This window comes from Sycon ciliatum, chromosome 1 (assembly GCF_964019385.1).
Source record: "Sycon ciliatum chromosome 1, ocSycCili1.1, whole genome shotgun sequence".
NCBI classification, from domain to species: Eukaryota; Metazoa; Porifera; class Calcarea; order Leucosolenida; family Sycettidae; genus Sycon; species Sycon ciliatum.
Genome location: NC_088643.1, coordinates 33,119,902 through 33,144,207, shown reverse-complemented (window position 1 = coordinate 33,144,207; position 24,306 = coordinate 33,119,902). Strand labels below are relative to the sequence as shown.

Genomic DNA, 24,306 nt, shown 5'->3' with positions numbered 1-24,306 from the left:
AGACGCCTGGCGAAGGAGCCAGACGTCGCTGAGGAATACCGAACCGTGATTCGCCGTCACTTAGAACAAGGGTATATCAGCAAGATCAGCAACGCAAGTGATGGCGACGGCTGGTATCTGCCGCACTTTGCTGTTGTACGACCTGGGGCTACATCCACAAAGGTGCGTGTGGTCTTTGATGCAGCAGCAAAGACGAAAGGCAAGTGTCTGAATGACTACATCAGCACTGGGCCCAAACTACAACGGGACCTCACCGACGTTCTCCTGCGGTTTCGGCGACACCCAAACGCACTGGTAGCCGACGTGGCAGAGATGTATCTACAAATCGAGTTGGAAGAGGATGACCGACAGTTCCATCGATTTCTTTGGCGAGAAGATACGGAGGACCAACCGGCCGTTTACCAGTACAATAGAGTGGTGTTCGGGATCAATGCATCTCCATTCTTAGCTCAACTGGTCTCACAAGAGCATGCGCGGCGGAACCAGGAGGAGTTTCCTATGGCAGCAGAAACCGTGTTGAAGTCCACGTACATGGACGATTCAATGGACTCGACAAAGTCAACAGAGCTAGCGATTCAGCTGTACCACGAGCTTACGGCGCTGTGGGGTCTCGCTGGAATGCATGTGCGAAAATGGATTTCCAACAATGTTGAGGTGCTCGCCGAAGTCCCCGAGGAGGACCGAGCCAAGGAAGTGGACCTCGCTAATGGAATCCTGCCGACGACCAAGACTCTCGGAGTTAAGTGGCGAGCAGAGGAAGACGAGTTCCTGATTCATGTCAAGCCGCCATCAGACATTGTCACCAAGAGAGCGTTCTTGAAGAACCTAGCCACATTGTTTGATCCGATCGGATTCGTACTGCCATTCACCATAGTTGGTCGGATGTTGTTCCAGAAGATGTGGCTAGCAGGTGCTGACTGGGACGACTCTCTGCCTCCAGAGCTAGGCGCAGAGGCGCAAAAGTGGTGTGCCGACATGGATGCACTCCAGGATGTCCGAGTTCACCGGTGTCTTCAACGCGATGAAGAGGTGGTGGAGACTCAGCTACATGTATTCTGCGATGCCTCGCAAGATGCATATGGAGCAGTCGCTTATCTCTGTCATGTGTACCAGGATGGTACGAGGTCCAGTCGATTCGTCATGGCTCGAGCCAAAGTGGCGCCGTTATCAGCTGTTAGCATCCCCCGACTCGAGCTAATGGGAGCAGTCATCGGATGTCGTCTTGGTGTGTCCGTAGCCAAGACACTCGCCATCGCAATGGAGAATGTCGTGTTCTGGAGTGACAGCATGGATGTCCTGTGGTGGATAAGGAACAGCAGCCGGGTCTTCAAGCCATTCGTGGCCAACCGCGTCGGTGAGATCCAGGCTTCTTCCTCGCCTAGTCAGTGGTTCTACATTCCGACGGCGTTGAATCCAGCTGACATCCTGTCACGAGGAACATCAAGCGCTACTATCGCGATGAATGTGCTGTGGTGGAACGGTCCGTCATATCTCGTTCAGAGCATCGAAGAACGGCCACAGCAGCCCGAGGGATTCAAAGTTCCAGCTGCACCAGAGGTCCGCACGAAAGCCAAACCACCCGAAGAAGGTCAGCAACACCACCAAGTGACATGTGTGTCTTTCCTCTCGACGAGCGAGTGGGTTCTGGCGCCTGAACGATTCTCTTCGCTTCAGCGGCTGGTCCGCTTGACGGCGTGGGTGCTGCGCTTTTCCTCAAACTGCCGAATCCCAGCCACGCAGAGACAGTATGGTCAGCTGACGGTCGAGGAAGTCGAAGACAGCCTCCAGGCCGTTATTCGGTCAAGCCAGAAGGACGCCTTTGCTGAATATTCGTCACTGCAGAAGGGCAAACCATTACCGGCAACCAGTCCACTGAGCAGCCTGACCCCGTTCTTGGATGAAGTTGGTGTGATGAGAATGACAGGACGGCTCCAAGAGGCACAGTATCTCAGTCAAGACGCCAAGCATCCGATCATCTTGCCGCGGTCTTGCTGGATAACACAGCTAGTGATCAGAGACCAGCATGAGGCAGACCATCACGTCGCAGGTACAGCTCACACTATGGCAGTCCTCATGAGGAAATATTGGATCGTGGCGATTCGAGAAGCCATCCGGGAGTACGAACGTTCCTGTGTGAAGTGTCAATTTCGGAAAGCACAACCAGCCACGCAGATCATGGCACCATTGCCCAAGATCCGGTTGAAGGAGCCTCTCCACGCTTTCAGTCGCGTGGCCGTCGACTTTGCTGGACCATTCGCAACGGTACAGGGTCGAGGGCAACGACGAGCTAAGCGGTATTTGTGCGTCTTCACCTGCTGTCTTTGTCGTGCTGTGCATCTGGAAATGGCCACAGGTTTGGATACCGACAGCTTTCTCAACGCCTTTCAACGAATGTGCAACCGCCGAGGTGTTCCTGCTGAAGTGCTCTCGGACAATGGTACGAACTTCGTCGGGGCTAATCGTGAGCTATCGGAGATTTTCACCGAGCAGGAGCAACACGTCCTGGAGCACAGCGCTACCATGAAGAGGATCAAGTGGCATTTCATCCCTGCCCAGACACCACACTTTGGAGGCGTTCACGAAAGTATGGTAAAAGCAGCAAAGAAGGCTATTTACCATGTTCTACAGCAGGCATCAATCACCGATGAGGAGCTGCGAACAGCATTCTGCAGCGCAGAGGCGCTACTCAACTCTCGTCCAATTGTTCCTCCCTCTAGTGACAGCCGCGATGACTTGCCACTCACACCGAATCACTTCCTGGTTGGACGCATTGAGCACTATCATCTTGCCCTCGAGTCACCGTGTCTTCGGCGCCGCTGGCAACACGTCCAAATGCTTGTATCCCATGTCTGGCGAAGGTGGATGCAGGAGTGGATACCAGCCCTGAATCGTCGCTCCAAGTGGTGGAAAGAGTACCCGGATCTCAGTGTCGGTGACATCGTCCTCGTTGTGTCAGCTGATACCCCCCGTGGCAGGTGGCCTCTTGGACGGGTGTTGGAGGTCTACCCTGGTTCTGACGGCAGAGTGCGTGTCGCTAAGCTCCAGGTCGGAGGCAAGCAGGTAACCAGGTCAGTTGTACGGCTATGTCCGGTTGTGAAAGGCTGACAGTCCGTACGCACGTTTTAGATGGACTTATCGCCATCTTTAGTCAGTTCGATCTCTTTTCTCATTTTACTCATTCTTTGATACGGATGTATCAAGGAGGGGGGTATGTTGGGAAGGCCGTCGTGGCCATGTGTTTTTTTATGAAGTATTTACTATTTATTCAATATTTCTCTCAGGATGTGAAATATGAAATGTCTCAGAAATTCAGTTTATTTTGGAACGCAATTTCGCGTACATGTAGTGATTTAGCCTACAGTTAGTTCACGAGTTATTTCGTAGGTGTGTTTGTTTCTTGCGTTGCACAGTGCAAGACAAGAATTTGCACAACTGCACAAGAGTATTGACGTTGACTCTCAAAATGATTCTTGGTCGCATTTTGTTTGTTTCTTCTAAGTTTTGACAAAGGGACATGTATTTTCGTTTTGTCTTTTCTCGCAGTGTTTCCTTTCATTTCTAAGCCGCGACGCCGTCGCGTACTGCGGTACGACGGGTCACGTGCTGCCAACCTACTGCATTCTTTATTCACCAGTTTTCACGGCTACACTGCATGCATTGTATAATGACTCATGATCATTTTTTGCTCTGCGCTGAATCCCGTACTAGTGTAGTGTAGGGCTTTTTCAGAGTTTCGTTTGGTTTTTCGATGAGGCTCGGCAAGTAATTAGTTCGGTTCTTCGAAAGGAAGAGAAAGAGTTGTCTTTTTGTTGTTTGCGAAATATCTATTTTACTACCACGAAGTGTTCCCGTTGCGTGTGAGAACCTGCATGACACACTGTATGCACTGTATGCACTGTATGCACTGTATGCACTGTATGCACTGTATGCACTGTATGTACTGTATGCACTGTATGCACTGTATGTACTGTATGCACTGTATGTACTGTATGCACTGTATGCACTGTATGCACTGTATGTACTGTATGTACTGTATGTACTGTATGCACTGTATGTACTGTATGTACTGTATGCACTGTATGCACTGTATGCACTGTATGCACTGTATGCACTGTATGTACTGTATGCACTGTATGCACTGTATGTACTGTATGCACTGTATGCACTGTATGTACTGTATGTACTGTATGTACTGTATGTACTGTATGTACTGTATGCACTGTATGCACTGTATGTACTGTATGTACTGTATGTACTGTATGTACTGTATGTACTGTATGCACTGTATGCACTGTATGTACTGTATGTACTGTATGTACTGTATGTACTGTATGTACTGTATGCACTGTATGTACTGTATGTACTGTATGCACTGTATGCACTGTATGTACTGTATGTACTGTATGTACTGTATGTACTGTATGTACTGTATGTACTGTATGTACTGTATGCACTGTATGCACTGTATGTACTGTATGTACTGTATGTACTGTATGCACTGTATGTACTGTATGCACTGTATGTACTGTATGCACTGTATGTACTGTATGTACTGTATGTACTGTATGCACTGTATGTACTGTATGCACTGTATGCACTGTATGCACTGTATGCACTGTATGCACTGTATGCACTGTACAGGGGCGTACGCCGCTCGCCTCCAGGAGTGGTTCCCATGCCACCTGATGAACCAAAATTCCACACAAATTCAATTGAAGTGCTATTTTTCGTATCCCACGGCCGGAGTTTCTGCATCTTCTCCTCAGACTGGGTGAAATTAACATCCACAAGCTGCTGGACGATGTCATTGCTACGCACTTTTGATTTTACGTTTTATGGATGTTTTGTTCAGCATGACGATTGCATGCAGTTTTGAAAGCTGCCTACAGGTTTCGAATCATCTGGAGCAAACATCACACTGGGCAAGCAGAAGCCACCATTGCACGTCGGTCAAAAGACTACCCAGGGTAACTCCTCTAATAGCAAGGATAGTTGAAAGTGGCGCTGTTTCCCATCCGTCTGGACACGCACAGGAAATGAAATCCTTCGCCTTCGGTGGCGCACAATGATTATCGATGACGGAGATCTTTTCCGTGTCCGGCAAATTTCGGGGGACTGGATTCCACTGTGGACGTCGACGTTCAGAATATCCCTTCCAACACACTCCCATGTCACTAAAGTAAGTTTTGGATGATCCAGCAGCTTCCAACAGCGGTCGCTCTACAGCTTCGCCGACAATTTCTTCCGCAGCGCTGCTCGTTGCATGCAGACTTCGCTTGCAAGTCCGGTGCGTCTGCATTCTCATCTATCGCGTGACCTTCGCCACTAGCACTGGCTACATGCTTTCGGCCTGCTGCTCAAAATAGCTCTGAATAGAGCTCCGGCCCTCTGGATGTCGACGCTTCATTTTTCTTTTCCACAAAGCGAAAGCATCGTCCGAAACACGACCAACTTTGTCAAAACAAACTGCAAAGGAAAATTTGACTCTGACTGAGATCGAGGAATCCGGCGATGTACCTAGTTGAACCCAGTTCAGTACGCTGTTACGACTTTCACACCTGGGCTACAGTCACCGTCCTCGGACCGTCAGGCGGACTCGCACTGCATGCACTTGCGCTGCTATAGTATAGCGCTAGTGCACTTGCACTGCGAGCGCTGGGCCTGGATCAAAAATTTCTCTGTACCCATAATGGGCCATATCGAAGTTTTTTTACTGGTTCCCGGGCATCCCGGGAACCGCCCTATGTACGCCCCTGGGAGCTTCTGATGGTGTCGGTCCTTGCCAACGTCCGGACACACTACTGGGTGTGAGAGTTAGCACCAGCTTATCTCCACTGCATTGTTTAGAGGGGAAGTAAAGGCTAAAATCGAATTTTCACCAGTTGTAGTCTTCGGGGTGCAGAGTCGAATGATCTTGGTCCGAGGAAGCTGAGACGCTCCCTTCCTCCTTTATTCCCAATCGAACTCGCCACTTCCACCGAAACTGGGTGACTGCGCCCTACTAGATGGGGATTTGTATGCAAAATGTCACTAAAAGCGCCATTTCGTTCTTATAAAAGCACGGAACATCGCGATTGGCCCATATGTTGTAGTCTTTTGGACGCCGAGTCGACTGGTTTTGATCCGAGAAGGCTGCGATGCAGCGTTCGGTCCTTACTCCCAATCGAACATGGTTGAATAAGCGGTCACGTGCTCATGCGTACACCGGTCACCTGGTCACCGTGCCTGCAGGGTACAACTTACAGCCTCTTTGGGCGCTTTCCTGTCACTCGAGTTGAACCTTGGTGTGAAAGTTCAAAGTGAGTTGTAGCCTGCAGGCACGGTGACCAGGTGACTGCCTATTCAACCATGTTCGATTGGGAATAAGGGCCGAACGCTGCATCGCAGCATTCTCGGACCATAACCAGTCGACTCGGCGTCCAAAAGACTACAACATATGGGCCAATCACGGTCATCCGTGCGTTTATAAGAACAAAATGGTGCTTTTAGCGACATTTTGCATACAAATCCCCATCTAGTAGGGCACAGTCACCCAGTTTCGGTGGAAGTGGTGTGTTTGATTGGGAATAAAGGCGGAAGGGTGCGTCTCAGCTTCCTTGGACGAAGACCATTCGATTCAGCACCCCAAAGTACAACTGGTGAAAATTAGATTTTAGCCTTTACTTCCCCTTTAACTGGATTACGTTGCATTGAAGCTTGGGGATTGCTTGGGGATTATTGTTTGGTCTTCAACCATACAGTAGGTTGCAAATATGCGCTCTCCAGTCTCATCAATTTGTTTATGGTGTTGCAGGTATGTGCAAGCAGTTGCTCGGATGCTCCACAGGTTGCAGCCTTGCGAATTGTGGCATTCAGAGATGGCCTTGAGTTTGCTAGGAGACAGCGGACGATTCCGACGCGTGACTTTGACGCACAAAATTGCTACATCACGCAGCAAGGCACAGGAACTGCTCATTCTCTTCAGGTAATTTCAAACATCTCACTGTCTTGGTAGCAACATGATTGCAGTTACACCATGTGCATCAAAACATTGTTCCCGAGTGTCTTGTCCATTGTTGCAAAATGCAAATGTAACTTATGCCGTTGACTCGGTCCTCCGGTTTGTCTTAGTTAGACAAACAGTTAGAAGCAATTATCACCTGTGAATACCTGGTACATATATGCGCACATGTACCACACTGAAGTCCTTCTCAAACTGGCAGACTTGCACAGTTCAGACTATCAGATTTTTCCACTACATTATGTGACTGTAATTTGTCCATCAATTCAACACTTTTAATAGTAGGTTTTACCTTGATACCTTATCAATGATTTCTCGTCCGAATGTGTCGATACCCCGCTAACGTGCCGGTATCCTGCTAGCATATTGGTATCCCGCTAACGTGTCGGTATCCCGCTAACGTGTCGGTATCCTGCTAACGTGTCGGTATCCTGCTAGCGTGTCAGTATCCCGCTATCGTGTCGGTATCCTGATACTGTAAGACATGTTATTATAACGAGTCGCAAATTTAACGATCGTCCAAAATTCATAGGTTAACGAGACGATATGTTAACGCTCTTGCAGTATTCAAGCATATCCACGCACAACATATATGAAGCATTACAGCCTGAACGAATCTTATTATAACGAAGAAATGTCATCCGTTAAAACGTTAGATTTACTTCCTCGTTATATATACATGTCTTACAGTAACTTGTCAGTATCCCGCTATCGTGTCGGTGCCTTGCTAACGTGTCGGTATCCTGCTAACGTGTCAGTATCCTGCTAACGTCTCAGTATCCCGCTATTGTGTCGGGATCCTGCTAACGTGTCGGTATCCCGCTAACGTGTCAGTATCCCGCTATCGTGCCGGTGCCTTGTTAATGTGTCGGTATCCCACTAACATGTCGGTATCCCGCTAACGTGTCGGTGCCTTGCTAACGTGTCGGTATCCCGCTAACGTGTCAGTATCCCGCTAACGTGTCAGTATCCCGCTATTGTTTCGGGATCCTGCTAACGTGTCGGTATCCCGCTAACGTGTCGGTATCCCGCTAACGTGTCAGTATCCCGCTATCGTGGCGGTGCCTTGTTAACGTGTCGGTATCCCACTAACGTGTCAGTATCCCGCTCTCGTGTCGGTGCCTTGCTAACGTGTCGGTATCCTGCTAACGTGTCAGTATCCTGCTAACGTCTCAGTATCCCGCTATTGTGTCGGGATCCTGCTAACGTGTCAGTATCCCGCTAACGTGTCAGTATCCCGCTATCGTGTCGGTGCCTTGTTAACGTGTCGGTATCGCACTAACGTGTCGGTATCCCGCTAACGTGTCGGTGCCTTGCTAACGTGTCGGTATCCCGCTAACGTGTCGGTGCCTTGCTAATGTGTCGGTATCCCGCCAAGTGTCAGTATCCCGCTAACGTGTCAGTATCCCGCTATTGTTTCGGGATCCTGCTAACGTGTCGGTATCCCGCTAACGTGTCAGTACCCCGCTACCGTGGCGGTGCCTTGTTAACGTGTCGGTATCCCACTAACGTGTCAGTATCCCGCTATCCTGTCGGTGCCTTGCTAACATGTCGGTATCCCGCTAACGTGTCGGTGCCTTGCTAATGTGTCGGTATCCCGCTATCGTGTCGGTGCCTTGCTAACGTGTCGGTATCCTGCTAACGTGTCAGTATCCTGCTAAAGTGTCTGTATCCTGCTAACGTGTCGGTATCCCGCCAAGTGTCAGTATCCCGCTAACGTGTCGGTATCCCGCTAACGTGTCGGTATCCCGCTAACGTGTCGATATCCCGCTAACGTGTCGATATCCCGCTAACGTGTCGGTATCCCGCTAACGTGTCGGTATCCCGCTAACGTGTCGGTATCCCGCTAACGTGTCGGTATCCCGCTAACGTGTCGGTATCCCGCTTACGTGTCGGTATCCCGCTAACGTGTCGGTATCCCGCTAACGTGTCGGTATCCCGCTAACGTGTCGGTATCCCGCTAACGTGTCGGTATCCCGCTAACGTGTCGGTATCCCACTAACGTGTCAGTATCCCGCTATCCTGTCGGTGCCTTGCTAACATGTCGGTATCCCGCTAACGTGTCGGTGCCTTGCTAATGTGTCGGTATCCCGCTATCGTGTCGGTGCCTTGCTAACGTGTCGGTATCCTGCTAACGTGTCAGTATCCTGCTAAAGTGTCTGTATCCTGCTAACGTGTCGGTATCCCGCCAAGTGTCAGTATCCCGCTAACGTGTCGGTATCCCGCTAACGTGTCGGTATCCCGCTAACGTGTCGATATCCCGCTAACGTGTCGATATCCCGCTAACGTGTCGGTATCCCGCTAACGTGTCGGTATCCCGCTAACGTGTCGGTATCCCGCTAACGTGTCGGTATCCCGCTAACGTGTCGGTATCCCGCTTACGTGTCGGTATCCCGCTAACGTGTCGGTATCCCGCTAACGTGTCGGTATCCCGCTAACGTGTCGGTATCCCGCTAACGTGGCGGTATCCCGCTAACGTGTCGGTATACCACTAACGTGCCAGTGCCTTGCTAACGTGTCGGTATCCCGCTATCGTGTCGGTGCCTTGCTAACGTGTCGGTATCCTGCTAACGTGTCAGTATCTCGCTATCGTGTCGATGCCTTGCTAACGTGCCGGTATCCTGCTAACATGTCGGTATCCCGCTAACGTGTCGGTATCCCGCTAACGTCCCGGTATCCCGCTAACGTGTCGGCATCCCGCTAATGTGTCGGCATCCCGCTAACGTGTCGGTATCCTGCGAACGTGTCGGTATCCCGCTAACGTGGCGGTATCCCGCTAACGTGTCGGTATCCCGCTAACGTGTCGGTATCCCGCTAACATGTCGGTATCCCGCTAACGTGTCGGTATCCCGCTTATTCTACTGTACTCTGCATGCAGCTTCGTGTCGGTCTGAGCCGCAAGTGAATGTCATGTGGATATCTTGTTTATGGCTACATGCAGGTGTCTGTAACTGCACTAGGACACGCCGTGCAAGCTCAACGGGCCACTTTAGTCAACGGTGATGCACCGGTGCAGATTCATTTTGGCAGGACGAACTGCACCAGACACATGGTAAGTGTACGTTGGCAAAACTGTACTTCAGTACTTGGTATCAGTGTTTACACTGAGTTGTTATATACAGTGCAGAGTGCAGAGTAGGCTCAGATAGTTGTGTCACGGTGTGCGGCCAGTGTGTGCAGCTTCACTGTTATGACACTTTCAGTCGGCATTTATTAACCATCTATGAGTTCATCTATGAGTTCATCTATGAGTGTATCTATGAGTTCATCTATGAGTTCATCTATGAGTTCATCTATGAGTTCATCTATGAGTTCATCTATGAGTTCATCTATGAGTTCATCTATGAGTTCATCTATGAGTGTATCTATGAGTGTATCTATGAGTTCATCTATGAGTTCATCTATGAGTTCATCTATGAGTTCTGCACCTGCCTGTTGTGGTAGATGTCATGTGAAAGTGATCGGAGTATAAACTAGTTTATAAACTAATAGTTTGTGCATTGTGACATAACGGTTAGTGTTTGGTAACACGCATGCGGAACACACTGTGATAGTGAAACCTGATCAAGTGAGTCAATGCAGCAAATGCAGCAATGCTGGGCAGCAATGCTGGGCAGCAATGCTGGGCAGCACTGCTGGGCAGCAATGCTGGGCAGCAATGCTGGGCAGCAATGCTGGGCAGCAATGCTGGGCAGCAATGCTGGGCAGCAATGCTGGGCAGCAATGCTGGGCAGCGCGCCTGTGCATCCCTAGACCTGTGTGTAACACTGGCATGTGGACTGGCACAGCCGGGTGTAGACTTGGATTTGATGCTCTCTTTCTTTTTACCTGTGATCTAGAGGAGCTCTTCGTGTGTAGTTTGGCTTCATGTCAGTCACAATCCGTTCCTTGGCTACATTGTCTATCAGGTAGGTACCGTCTGGTTCGTTTTTGTCATCAATGTCCTCCTGAATCATTGATTAATTTTTGTGTCTTACAATGGTGATGCAGTATGACCTGCTTTATGATGGACCATGACGAATGAGTTTTATTATACCCTCCAGAAGCAAAAACTTCGTGACTTTTGTTTCACATTCTAAGGACTCACTGAGTTCCTTTGCTCCATGGCTTTGGTTCAGAGGAACAAAATACACTTCAAAACAACGAGTGGATATATGCACACAATTATACAAAAGGCATTGGTTTGAGTCTCACTCAGAGTCACCATAGCTTGATTCCTCAGAGGTAAATGCTCCAGAACTGAGAAGTCAATCAAAGTTACGACGCTTTGTGTTTCCGGAGTAAGTATAAGGTATCTCAGTCTACAGTGCATCCATGGTTGTAGCCCTATACCTTGTGACAGTGTAAGGCTACTTAGGTTTGGTCCATTTTCTGACTTGCTGGTCACCTTCCTACTTAGGTTTGGTCCATTTTCTGACTTGCTGGTCACCTTCCTACTTAGGTTTGGTCCATTTTCTGACTTGCTGGTCACCTTTCTTCTTAGGTTTGGTCCATTTTCTGACTTGCTGGTCACCTTCCTACTTAGGTTTGGTCCATTTTCTGACTTGCTGGTCACCTTCCTACTTAGGTTTGGTCCATTTTCTGACTTGCTGGTCACCTTCCTACTTAGGTTTGGTCCATTTTCTGACTTGCTGGTCACCTTCCTACTTAGGTTTGGTCCATTTTCTGACTTGCTGGTCACCTTCCTACTTAGGTTTGGTCCATTTTCTGACTTGCTGGTCACCTTCCTCTCATGAAATTGTACATGCCTATTGTTTTTATGATGCTGTACTTCACCTTTGTATTGTCCTATCCACAGGTCTCCTCTGGGCCTTCCTTGATCCATGCATCAAGTGGTCGTGTTCAACTCAATGCAGCCGGACAAATCGCTCTGAAGATACCTGTGAGGGCAGGCAACCCGGACACTCTAAGAGTAGCAGCTCAGCTTCATGGTTTGCGCTTGTCGGAAATGGCCTTTGCACACCGTACAATCACAGTTTCACGCTCACATAGCAGGTCACTTGTCCGTAAGGTCAGTGCTACCAGCGCTACCAGTACATGCCCTGCTGGGCATCATTATCTTGCAGCTAAGGTCAAAGCACTTATCGGACCACTTTGGGAATGAGGCCCAGTTGGACACCTAAAACTAATAATAATACAGTGGAGATTGGAAAAAACGACACTCCTTCGGGAGAAAGCAAAATGTTGCTATATTCAATCTGTCACTAAACCCGATCTTCCCGCACCGTTGCACTGCGGCTACAACGCGTTAACGTGCAATGTAAAGCACACATAATTGAGTGACCCGGAGGTCCGGGCACGTGGCACAGCCATATACCATGTTCCAGACATGCCAGTCTGCCTGATACAAGAGGAAAGTCGTTATATCCGATGTATTTTCACTGTTTTTCAGGTCTTCGGGCAAGAAAAGTGTCAGTAAATTCGATCTGTCGTTATTTTCGAGGTCGTTATACCCGATCTATAATGTACAGCAAGGACTTGCTAAACGACTTGGGCAGCAGAATTGTGTCGCTAAACTCGATTTGTTGTTATACCCAAGGTCGTTATATCCAATCTCCACTGTAGCATGGACCCCCCCCCCCCCCTCACCCACACACACACATGGCACATTCTGCATGCATTGGAGATAGGCTGGTTGCGTACTATCTAGTCGGGTACCAAGTTACCCATCATGTGCATGTACCAGTGTAAGCACCTGGCCGGTGATCAAATCATAGAAAAACGTCGAAAAGCCTGATTGAGTGTTGTGCAACCCTATGCTAGGTGGCCTGAAAATTTGGTGGGTCACAGACCGGCAGTGTGGTATTGCTGGACTTGCTCATGCTGCTAGCTACCCGCCGTTTACACCCGTCCCACACATACTGCCACTTCTCTATGTCCACAAATTGAGTTTTGCCTGCAGCTGGTATCATGTTGATATGATATCAATCCTCATAATTATCAGTTTATCACGGTGAAAGGATTGCGCCATGCAGCCTGCTGTTCCTGCTCCCCAAGCACCACTCAACACATAGACAATAATTGCGGGAAGCGGATTGGGATAGCATTTCCATGCATCCCCTCCATGTTGCTGCATCGCAGTGTTTAGACGTTACGACTACTAGGAATATAGCCTACTAGTATGTGTATATGTTTGTGTGTGTGTGTATATGTTTGTGTGTGTGTGTGTGTGTGTGTGTGTGTGTGTGTGTGTGTGTGTGTGTGTGTGTGTGTGTGTATGTGCATCGATTTCCAATCGATAGGTTGCGGGTTCGATTCCCGACGATTATGGTCACACACGTCTTTCTTCTCTTTCTCAGACTCTTCCTGACTTTTCTTTCATTCTCCTGGGTGGTTACCAACAGCCAGTGCATGCCGGAGTATGTGGTGTGATGTGTGTGCGGGGAAAAAAAAGAAAGACCAAAAATAGGGATTCACTGTCCAGAAAAAGTCACTTCAAATAGCTGTATGGTGTAGACCAGGCTGAATAGTGACGGTCAGTTCTTCAGCCTTGCAAGCTGTTGAATGGTGCAATCCCAGCACAAGTTGCTATGGCTTCTGCCGTAGCATTGCTATCATCGCCTCCGGCGATGGGCGTCAAAGGTCAAGGTCAAAGGTGTATGTGTGTATGTGTGTATGTGTGTGTGTGTGTGTGTGTGTGTGTGTGTGTGTGTGTGTGTGTGTGTGTGTGTGTGTGTGTGTGTGTGTGAAAAATAGGGATTCACTGGCCAGAAAAAGTCACTTCAAACAGCTGTGTGGTGGATACCAGGCTAAAAATAGTGGCGGTCAATTCATCAGCCTTGCAAGCTGTTGAATGGTGTAATCCCAGCACAAGTTGCTATGTCTAACATAGCTGTTCGCTATCATCGCTTCCGCGATGGGCATGTCTGAGGTCTGAGGTGTGTGTATGTATGCGTATGTGTGTCTGTGCGTATGTGTGTGTGTATGTGTGTGTGTGTGTGTGTGTGTGTGTATGTGTGTGTTTGCACCCATGTGCATGTGTGTTTGTGTGTGTGCACATGTGTGTGTGTGTGTGCGTGTGTCCGCGCGCATGTGTGCGAGTATGTGCATGCATGCGTGTATTCATGTGTGTGCACGTGTGTGTGTGTGTGTGTGGCTTGTTCTAAACACCACAGAACTTTGTGGTGCTGGAGAGTTCTGGTGATACAGCTCAGTTCTATCCCAGCAGTAATGTGGATATCAAGCTTCATGCCCCGCAGGGAGCAGATGTCTACGTGACGGCAAGACCTGTTGCGCAAGACTGCGTTTTGCGGGGTGATGACAGCTGCATGGATCTACGTCAGCAGGTGAGAGATAGTGACAGCTCTGCTTTGTTGCTTGGCACTGCATTCTACCTGCCCTGCCCTGCCCTGCCCTGCCCTGCCCTGCCCTGCCCTGCCCTGCCCTGCCCTGCCCTGCCCTGCCCTGCCCTGCCCTGCCCTCGGCCCTGCCCTGCCCTGCCATCGGGCCTGCCCTGCCAGTACAGTGTAGTGGGATGTGTGCTAAGTGTGTGTGCTAAGTGTAACTCCTAAACGCAGCGTAAGGGGTCATCGCAATCGTGTTATGCCGTTCCCATTCTCGAAATACTAGTACACATTGTGCCGTTCGTACACTATCCTAACTCAGTACTATCCTACTCAAAATAATGCCAAGGTTTTGCCTCAAAAATGTATTTCCTCAGCTTATGTTCGCCATACTATCCATTTTCAATTGTCTTCTGAACTATCACCCCCCCCCCCCCCTCCTCCACCTTGCACCCTCCCTAATGTACAGGGACAACATTAAATCTTCCCTTTAGTTTACACTATGACTCTAAACTAAGTATGCCGCGGTTGCATGGAGCTTTGAACCTCACACTTTAGAGTACAGGTGTTTGCTTTTGCTGTTTGTGTTCTGTTTAGCAAGTACATGGTCAGCAATGGGAAGCAAACTGTTTGGTAAGTTTAGAAGTATGCTGTTAGTGGGTTGGTCATTGGTAGAATGATCCCAGTAGAGAGCAATGATCCCAGTAGAGAGCAATGATCCCAGTGGAGAGCAATGATCCCAGTGGAGAGCAATGATCCCAGTGGAGAGCAATGATCCCAGTAGAGAGCAATGATCCCAGTGGAGAGCAATGATCCCAGTGGAGAGCAATGATCCCAGTAGAGAGCAATGATCCCAGTAGAGAGCAATGATCCCAGTGGAGAGCAATGATCCCAGTAGAGAGCAATGATCCCAGTAGAGAGCAATGATCCCAGTAGAGAGCAATGATCCCAGTAGAGAGCAATGATCCCAGTAGAGAGCAATGATCCCAGTGGAGAGCAATGATCCCAGTAGAGAGCAATGATCCCAGTGGAGAGCAATGATCCCAGTAGAGACCAATGATCCCAGTAGAGACCAATGATCCCAGTGGAGAGCAATGATCCCAGTAGAGAGCAATGATTCCAGAGGAGAGCAATGATCCCAGTAGAGAGCAATGATCCCAGTGGAGAGCAATGATCCCAGTAGAGAGCAATGATCCCAGTAGAGAGCAATGATCCCAGTGGAGAGCAATGATCCCAGTGGAGAGCAATGATCCCAGTGGAGAGCAATGATCCCAGTGGAGAGCAATGATCCCAGTAGAGAGCAATGATCCCAGTAGAGAGCAATGATCCCAGTAGAGAGCAATGATCCCAGTGGAGAGCAATGATCCCAGTAGAGAGCAATGATTCCAGTGGAGAGCAATGATCCCAGTAGAGAGCAATGATCCCAGTGGAGTGCAATGATCCCAGTAGAGAGCAATGATCCCAGTAGAGAGCAATGATCAGTCCCAGTAGGGAGCAATGATCCCAGTGGAGAGCAATGATCCCAGTGGAGAGCAATGATCCCAGTGGAGAGCAATGATCCCAGTAGAGACTGAGCAATGATCCCAGTGGAGAGCAATGATCCCAGTGGAGAGCAATGATCCCAGTGGAGAGCAATGATCCCAGTGGAGAGCAATGATCCCAGTAGAGAGCAATGATCCCAGTGGAGAGCAATGATCCCAGTGGAGAGCAATGATCCCAGTAGAGAGCAATGATCCCAGTGGAGGGCAATGATCCCAGTAGAGAGCAATGATCCCAGTGGAGAGCAATGATCCCAGTAGAGAGCAATGATTCCAGTAGAGAGCAATGATCCCAGTGGAGAGCAATGATCCCAGTGGAGAGCAATGATCCCAGTAGACAGCAATGATCCCAGTGGAGAGCAATGATCCCAGTGGAGAGCAATGATCCTAGTGGAGAGCAATGATCCCAGTGGAGAGCAATGATCCCAGTAGAGAGCAATGATCCCAGTAGAGAGCAATGATCCCAGTAGAGAGCAATGATCCCAGTAGAGAGCAATGATCCCAGTGGAGAGCAATGATTCCAGTGGAGAGCAATGATTCCAGTGGAGAGCAATGATCCCAGTAGAGAGCAATGATCCCAGTAGAGAGCAATGATCCCAGTAGAGAGCAATGATCCCAGTAGAGAGCAATGATCCCAGTGGAGAGCAATGATCCCAGTGGAGAGCAATGATCCCAGTGGAGAGCAATGATCCCAGTAGAGAGCAATGATCCCAGTAGAGAGCAATGATCCCAGTAGAGAGCAATGATCCCAGTGGAGAGCAATGATCCCAGTAGAGAGCAATGATCCCAGTGGAGAGCAATGATCCCAGTGGAGAGCAATGATCCCAGTGGAGAGCAATGATCCCAGTGGAGAGCAATGATCCCAGTAGAGAGCAATGATCCCAGTAGAGAGCAATGATCCCAGTGGAGAGCAATGATCCCAGTGTAGAGCAATGATCCCAGTGGAGAGCAATGATCCCAGTGGAGAGCAATGATCCCAGTAGAGAGCAATGATCCCAGTAGAGAACAATGATCCGAGTGGAGAGCAATGATCCCAGTGGAGAGCAATGATCCCAGTGGAGAGCAATGATCCCAGTGGAGAGCAATGATCCCAGTGGAGAGCAATGATCCCAGTGGAGAGCAATGATCCCAGTGGAGAGCAATGATCCCAGTGGAGAGCAATGATCCCAGTGGAGAGCAATGATCCCAGTGGAGAGCAATGATCCCAGTAGAGAGCAATGATCCCAGTGGAGAGCAATGATCCCAGTGGAGAGCAATGATCCCAGTGGAGAGCAATGATCCCAGTAGAGAGCAATGATCCCAGTGGAGAGCAATGATTCCAGTGGAGAGCAATGATTCCAGTGGAGAGCAATGATCCCAGTAGAGAGCAATGATCCCAGTAGAGAGCAATGATCCCAGTGGAGAGCAATGATCCCAGTGGAGAGCAATGATCCCAGTGGAGAGCAATGATCCCAGTGGAGAGCAATGATCCCAGTGGAGAGCAATGATCCCAGTGGAGAGCAATGATCCCAGTGGAGAGCAATGATCCCAGTAGAGAGCAATGATCCCAGTGGAGAGCAATGATCCCAGTGGAGAGCAATGATCCCAGTAGAGAGCAATGATCCCAGTAGAGAGCAATGATTCCAGTAGAGAGCAATGATCCCAGTGGAGAGCAATGATTCCAGTAGAGAGCAATGATCCCAGTAGAGTGGAGAGCAATGCTACATAGACTGTGATTTTCTTTGAAAACATACACATTATGACATACACATAATGACATACACATATGACATACACGTATGACATGCACATATGACATGCACACTGTTTTCTTCCCGATCTACTATGTGTACATGAGCATGATTGTTCTAACTTCTAACCATGACCCGGCACAATCCTGCATAACGCTGCACAACGCCGGCATGCGTGGTTGGTACATGTAGCTTCATACTACAAGTAGGGATAACCCTGAGGGTGCTGGAACATATTTTATACTACAAGTAGGGATAACCCTGAGGGTGCTGGAACATATTTTATACTACAAGTAGGGATAACCCTGAGGGTGCTGGAACATATTTTACGGTTAACCGTCTGAAGTGCTGGGGGGGGGGGGCTCTGCTGGAAAATTCAGAAATTTAGAGTCCGGATTAATGCATTGCATGCATGCTGGGGCAAACAAAGGGGTACAGTCAATAACAGTGACCGCAGTGTATCCGACGCCCCTTATCCAGTGAGCTGGTGTGTCTTGCAAAGGTCAGAGCAGTTCAACTGTTTGCCCATTTGCTGCTTACTTTACCAGCCTGGTATGCCTGAGTGGGGAGAGAAAGGGAGAGCGATGAGGGAGGAGGGGGAGGAGTGGAGGTCTACCTGACTTGACCATTATGCTGGTGTTAACACTTTGTGATTATAGAATACAAAGATTGTGTATGCACATACATCCGACTATGCTGTGAGAGTGGAAGGCAACCAAGCCAGTCACAAAGGTATTACACCTATGTTGCATTCTACTGTTGCTGATGCCGCCGCCGCTGCTGCTGTTGCTGCTGCTGCTGCTGCTGCTGCTGCTGCTGTTGTGGCGGCTGCTACTGCTGCTGCCACGACCATCACCACTTCTGCGGCTTTTTCGGCTTTTGTCCTGCTTTTCTTTGGATCTGGATTAGTCTTCTATCTTTCTTGTTGAATTTCTGACTATTACAAGAGGCACCAGTGTCCATGTGTTCCCTGCATTGTGACCAGAGTGTTACTTCGAAGTAGCTGTAAGATAATAACAAAGCGTAAAACAGTGACAATAGGGCGGTGTGAGGTGCAGCTTCCTGTCGTGACTGAAGCTGCTCTGATCAGCATGCCATGGACATCTCACTACTGGGCTAGACTGTCAGACTGGCATGCTTTGCATGCTAGGTATGGTTGCAATGCTCTGCACACAATACAGGTGACGTGTACTTACCATACCACTGAGGTGTGCTCTTGTCAAATGCCCTGTGCTGTTTTGCTCAGGTGGCAGCTGTGCTCTACAACCGAGCCTAGCTGAAGGTGAGTACAGCACTGCGGTCTAGTGCGGCACTGTGGTCTAGTGCGGCACTGTGGTCTAGTGCGGCACTGTGGTCTAGTGCGGCACTGCATGTTGCATTCAGTAGTGTGTTGAATGCTGTGTTAATATCATTGTCACTTCTCATACGTAATTAAGTAGCATGCTCCACTGTTCGAAGAGTGCTCAATACTTATATTGGGCAGAGCCTTCCACACAAGAGAGAGAGAGAGAGAGAGAGAGAGAGAGAGAGAGAGGGGGGAAGCTGTGTTGCAACTCTGAGTTCCACGTAGTCACGATCAGGTCACTACTCATTTACTCATTCACTCAGTCCAGGGGCGTCGGAAGGTATTTTAGGGTGGACGGTCAAACAACTGTAAGTATAATTTACTCGTGGGAGAGGGTGGCTGAGACGAAAATGTTGGTACTTTAGAGCCCAAATCAGTGTATTATAATTATTGGTTCTAGGGGTCATTATTATTGCAAATAACGCTGAGTAATCACACGAATGTATAAAAACCAGCATTTGCTTCCGGGAAGGATTCACAAAAATAAGACGAGAGAGCTTGGAAGCTCAGGGCCCTACGCTATGCTTTTTTGCCTTGATGACCTAGACAAAAAAAAGCATAGGGATGTTATAAATTCTTATAAATTTCTACTTTTTGTTTTAGACATAACCTGGGATTCGAACCCGCACTATCGCCCTGCATGCATCCCCCGATACACTTCGCATACATACTAATTCTTCCAAGTTGCTTCACGTTATGATCTTGTATTTGAAAGCCCTATTTGAATATGCATTGTGGCCAGCCGTCTTTGATTGCACGGTACGGTACGGGACAGGTACGGGACATGTACGGGCCAGGTACAGGACAGGAACGGTCGAGGGTAATACGACACCATCTACCGCCTTGATGACGGCAAAAAAAAGAATAGGGATGTTATAAATTTTTCAATTTTCTTTTTTTTCAGGCACTACCTGGGATTCGAACCCGCATTATCGCCCTACATGCATTCCCCCATACACTTCGCATTCATACTCATTCTTCCAAGTTGCTTCTCGTTATGATCTTGCGTTTGAAAGCCCTATTTGAATAGTGCGGCCAGCTGTATGTGGCCAGCTGTGTTTGATGGTACGGTACGGTACGGGACAGATACGGGATAGCGCCAGGCGTGACACAAACACACAAACACACAAACAAACAAACACCAAATTAAAGCTGTGTGGACCCTGGCTAGCGCCAGACGTTACTGAAGTAACGTCTTCTGCATAGCTACGGGAATAAAAACACCATGGCTCAATGTAACTGCACATACGGAAAGCTGCTTCTATTGTCAAGTTCGAGTGGCAATGTCAGAAAGACGGTAGACTGTTCGTGATGTTCACGCTGCAGGGGATAAGTCAAGGACGCGGCTCGGCAGAGGAAGATGAGTGCCGCGGGGTGCCATTCCACTGTGACTTATCCCCTGCCAACTGCCGCAGCTGATTAAGGCCTCTAAGCGTGCCCAGGCGAATGCCGAGTCTCTAGGGGTACCTGGGGCAAAATGTGGTGTGGTCAATACCGTAGTGACCGTACCGTGTATTGCGCCCATGCTCACTCACTCACTGGTCTTTCGATGATGACAATGAGAAGGGAGGCTGCCGCTGACTATCCCATGTCCATCTCTCGGATAGCTTTGCACTGATTAGTCATACCCGTGTAAGAGACGCCCAGTTCGGCTTGCAAACTTTGCAAGTAGCAGACTTGCCGACAGCTGGACGGAAATGACGCGCACACAAACGGATGATGTTTTGCTTGCTTTGAAAGGAATATTGGTGGAATGGAACTAACGGAGACTACTCGTTTCATGCTTCGTGGTACAACAACCATCACCTCCTGACAACATTTCTTTTACTCTTGTTCACAGCCCACAATGTTGTACTTGTTCTCCACTTCAAGTCAAACGGAACCAGGGTCAGCCAGGGAGTAGTGAACCAGGCTACGCAGGGAGTGGTGAACCAGGCTAGGCAGGGAGTAGTGAACCAGGCTAGGCAGGGAGTAGTGAACCAGGCTCAGACAGGGAGGAGTCAACCAGGCTCAGACAGGGAGGAGTCAACCAGGCTCAGGCAGGGAGTAGTGAACCAGGCTCAGGCAGGGAGTAGTGAACCAGGCTAGGCAGGGAGTTGTGAACCAGGCTAGGCAGGGAGTAGTCAACCAGGGTCAGCCAGGGAGTAGTCAACCAGGCAGAGATATGGAGTAGTGAACCAGGCTCAGGCAGGGAGCAGTGAACCAGGCTCAGGCAGAGAGGAGTCAACCAGGCTCAGACATGGAGGAGTCAACCAGGCTCAGACAGGGAGGAGTCAACCAGGCTCAGGCAGGGCGGAGTCAACCAGGCTCAGACAGGGAAGAGTCAACCAGGCTCAGACAGGGAGGAGTCAACCAGGCTCAGACAGGGAGGAGTCAACCAGGCTCAGACAGGGATGAGTCAACCAGGCTCAGACAGGGAGTAGTCAACCAGGCTCAGACAGGGAGGAGTCAACCAGGCTCAGACAGGGAGGAGTCAACCAGGCTCAGACAGGGAGGAATCAACCAGGCTCAATCCTCAGACAACTGATAATCTGTTCAAGTACATCATCTGGGTCCAAATTTATACCCAGTCCCAGGCATGTAGCAAAGCAAAGCGCGCAAAGCAGGTAGCAAGGCGCGCAAAGCAGGTAGCAAAGCGCGACATTAGTGTAACATTTCAAGTAACACGTTAGTTAGTGTAACATTTCAAGTAACACGTTAGTTAGTGAGACATGGTGTGGATGGTGTCAGTTTTTACATGTCTCCCTAACTAACGTGTTACTTGAAATGTCTCACTAATGGTCGCGCTTTGCTACCTTTGCAAGCCTTGCTACCTGCTTTGCGCGCTTTAGTACCTTTGCGCGCCTTGCTTTGCTACCTGGCTGGGTATAAATTTGGACCGAGATGATGTGCAGGTTATCAGTTGTCTGAGGATTGCCTTTGTATTGCTCTGTCCATGAAACCCAGCGTTACAACAATGTCCTAGCCGGTTGTCTTTGTTCTCTTCTGCCTTTGTTGTGTTGCTCCATCCTTGTGGATTAAGCACTCTAGGTAATCTGGGAACTCTCGCTATCGTACTGAATAGATTATATCTACTTACCAGTGTATTATATCTACTTACCAGTGTATTCGCCGTGTATGTGTGCACACATAGTCATTGCGGCGTTGAGTACTTCAAAGTGTTTTCGAAATAAGTACTCACTCATTTCAAATTCTTTATCGAGCATTTGGGCATTTAATGTACGTACTCATTCACGAAATACTGCGGTGGTAGCAAATTCTTCGGAAATAGTCTCCGAGGAAAGGTAGTTGCTCCCCACACTGGAGCTTGTGCTTGTTCTAGCAAGCCATGCGTGACACTGACTCACGCTGCTATCTGGTGTTTTGCGAGGTTTTGTCGCTCTGGAAATAGAGTGTCTCTGTAAGTTTGTATCCCTGGAGATTGTTTGGCCTGGAGAGCACTATAAGTGGTGCTCTTCAGACACAATCTTCCTCAGCCTACTCAATCTCAGCTGCTGAAGGGCTAATTCCTCCGAAACACTGTGTATTGAGCAGGGAATAGTGCTTTCTTGCAGGTTTGCCAAGTCCGAGGTTCGATGGACTTGTCATGTGTTCTGGATGGCAGTTGTGAGTCAGTCAAGTGTCAAGTCAAGTCAGCGGGGAAAGCGCGAGCTCCAGTGTGGAGAGCGACCAAATATTATACTCCTTCACCCTTATTTCGTATCATAGGCACACAATCATGTTACTATTGAAATGACACATCTTTTGCGGTGTCGATATTTGCTGTCTGTTTTGGTCTGTTGAAGATGAGATGAAGCCAACCTGGGATGTGTCATCACCTGCAGATAACTCCTGGTTCCCCAGAGCTGTGAAACTAGGGTATGTGTTTGGCAATGTGTTGTTTGACTCAGTCATATGCATCTCTAGTACATAGGGGAATTTTACCAGTGCATTGTGTACACATAGTATGCACTGTTCACTGTGTACTGGATATAGACCAGCTACAGAGTGGTAGACTGTTCACTGTGTATATACCGGCTACAGAGTGGTGGACTGTTCATTGTCTATAGACCAGCTACAGAGTGGTGGACTGTTCACTGTGTACTGGATATAGACCAGCTACAGAGTGGTAGATTGTTCACTGTGTATAGATCAGCTACAGAGTGGTAGACTGTTCACTGTGTATTGGATATAGATCAGCTGCAGAGTGGTGGACTGTTCACTGTGTATAGACCAGCTACAGAGTGGTGGACTGTTCACTGTGCACTTTGCATTTGCATTGTTTCAAGTTGTTTGCCGGTGTAACGATTTGAACCATGTCATGTGATGTAAAACTCCGCAGTTCCAGCACTGGCTGCAGGATGTACAGGCAATCGCACATTCTTTGCGTTACCATGGTTACGTACTCTTGGTTCTCGGCATCGTTACGTACTCTTGGTCAGTCTCGGCATCGTTACGTACTCTTGGTTCTCGGCATCGTTACGTACTCTTGGTTCTCGGCATCAGTGGAGATGCATTACAAAATCAGTGTGACCTGACTGTTCCTTTTTCTCTTCTGGCATCATGAAAACTTGGTATGACTTGCGTATGTTCTATGTTTGCACTTCTGCGCTGGTGCAACGGTGACAGGAGCAGCGGTGAAGCTACGATCAACGCCAGCTTCCCAATGGTGTTTGGGTCATTCGTATTACAAGCAGTGGCACGAACTACAGCCGGTGTCAAGTTTAGTAACTTGGTCAGCGTTCAAGGTAAACTGCCCGCACCTGCTGATATCCTGGTGAGATTGGACTTGCCACAACAGACACTGCGTGGAGGTGTACAGGGACTGGTGACCTGTAATGTACAAACCAAGGTGGTCAATCTTCATGGACTGCGGGTAAGGTTTTGACAATTTTGCGCTGGCAGTGCACTGATTTGCTCATGGTGAAGTTTTTAGTGTGTGTGTGTGTGTGTGTGTGTGTGTGTGTGTGTGTGTGTGTATATGTGTATGTGTGTGTGTGTGTGTGTGTGTGTGTGTGTGTGTGTGTGTGTGTGTGTGTGTGTGTATGTGTGTGTGTGTGTGTGTGTGTGTGTGTGTGTGTGTGTGTGTATGTGTGTATGTGTGTATGTTTGTATGTATGTATGTGTGTATGTTTGTATGTATGTGTGTATGTTTGTATGTGTGTATGTGCATGTGTGTGTGTGTGTGTGTGTGTGTGTGTGTGTGTGTGTGTGTGTGTGTGTGTGTGTGTGTGCGTGCGTGTGTGTGTGTGTGTGTGTCCCATATGGTGCAGTGGTACGTGCAGTCGATTTCCAATCGAGAGGTTGCGGGTTCAATTCCCGACGATTATGGTCGCACACGTCTTTCTTCTCTTTCTCGGTCTCTTCCTGACTTTTCTTTCATTCTCCTGGGTGGTTACCAACAGCCAGTGTATGCCGGAGTATGTGGTGT

General features: G+C 48.8%; 1 protein-coding gene across 1 annotated transcript in view; it reads left to right on the top strand.

Annotated features, from left to right (window-relative positions):
• The window catches only part of LOC135823567 (uncharacterized), a 52,100-nt gene that overhangs the window by 26,568 nt on the left and 1,226 nt on the right, over positions 1–24,306 (top strand). Inside the window, exons 11-20 of the mRNA XM_065336414.1 lie at positions 6,794–6,964; positions 9,942–10,052; positions 10,840–10,908; positions 11,799–12,011; positions 14,116–14,286; positions 14,881–14,916; positions 18,211–18,283; positions 18,798–18,833; positions 22,682–22,754; positions 23,505–23,751. Coding sequence (XP_065192486.1) covers positions 6,794–6,964; positions 9,942–10,052; positions 10,840–10,908; positions 11,799–12,011; positions 14,116–14,286; positions 14,881–14,916; positions 18,211–18,283; positions 18,798–18,833; positions 22,682–22,754; positions 23,505–23,751 — 1,200 coding nt within the window. The remainder of the gene's footprint in view (positions 1–6,793; positions 6,965–9,941; positions 10,053–10,839; positions 10,909–11,798; positions 12,012–14,115; positions 14,287–14,880; positions 14,917–18,210; positions 18,284–18,797; positions 18,834–22,681; positions 22,755–23,504; positions 23,752–24,306) is intronic.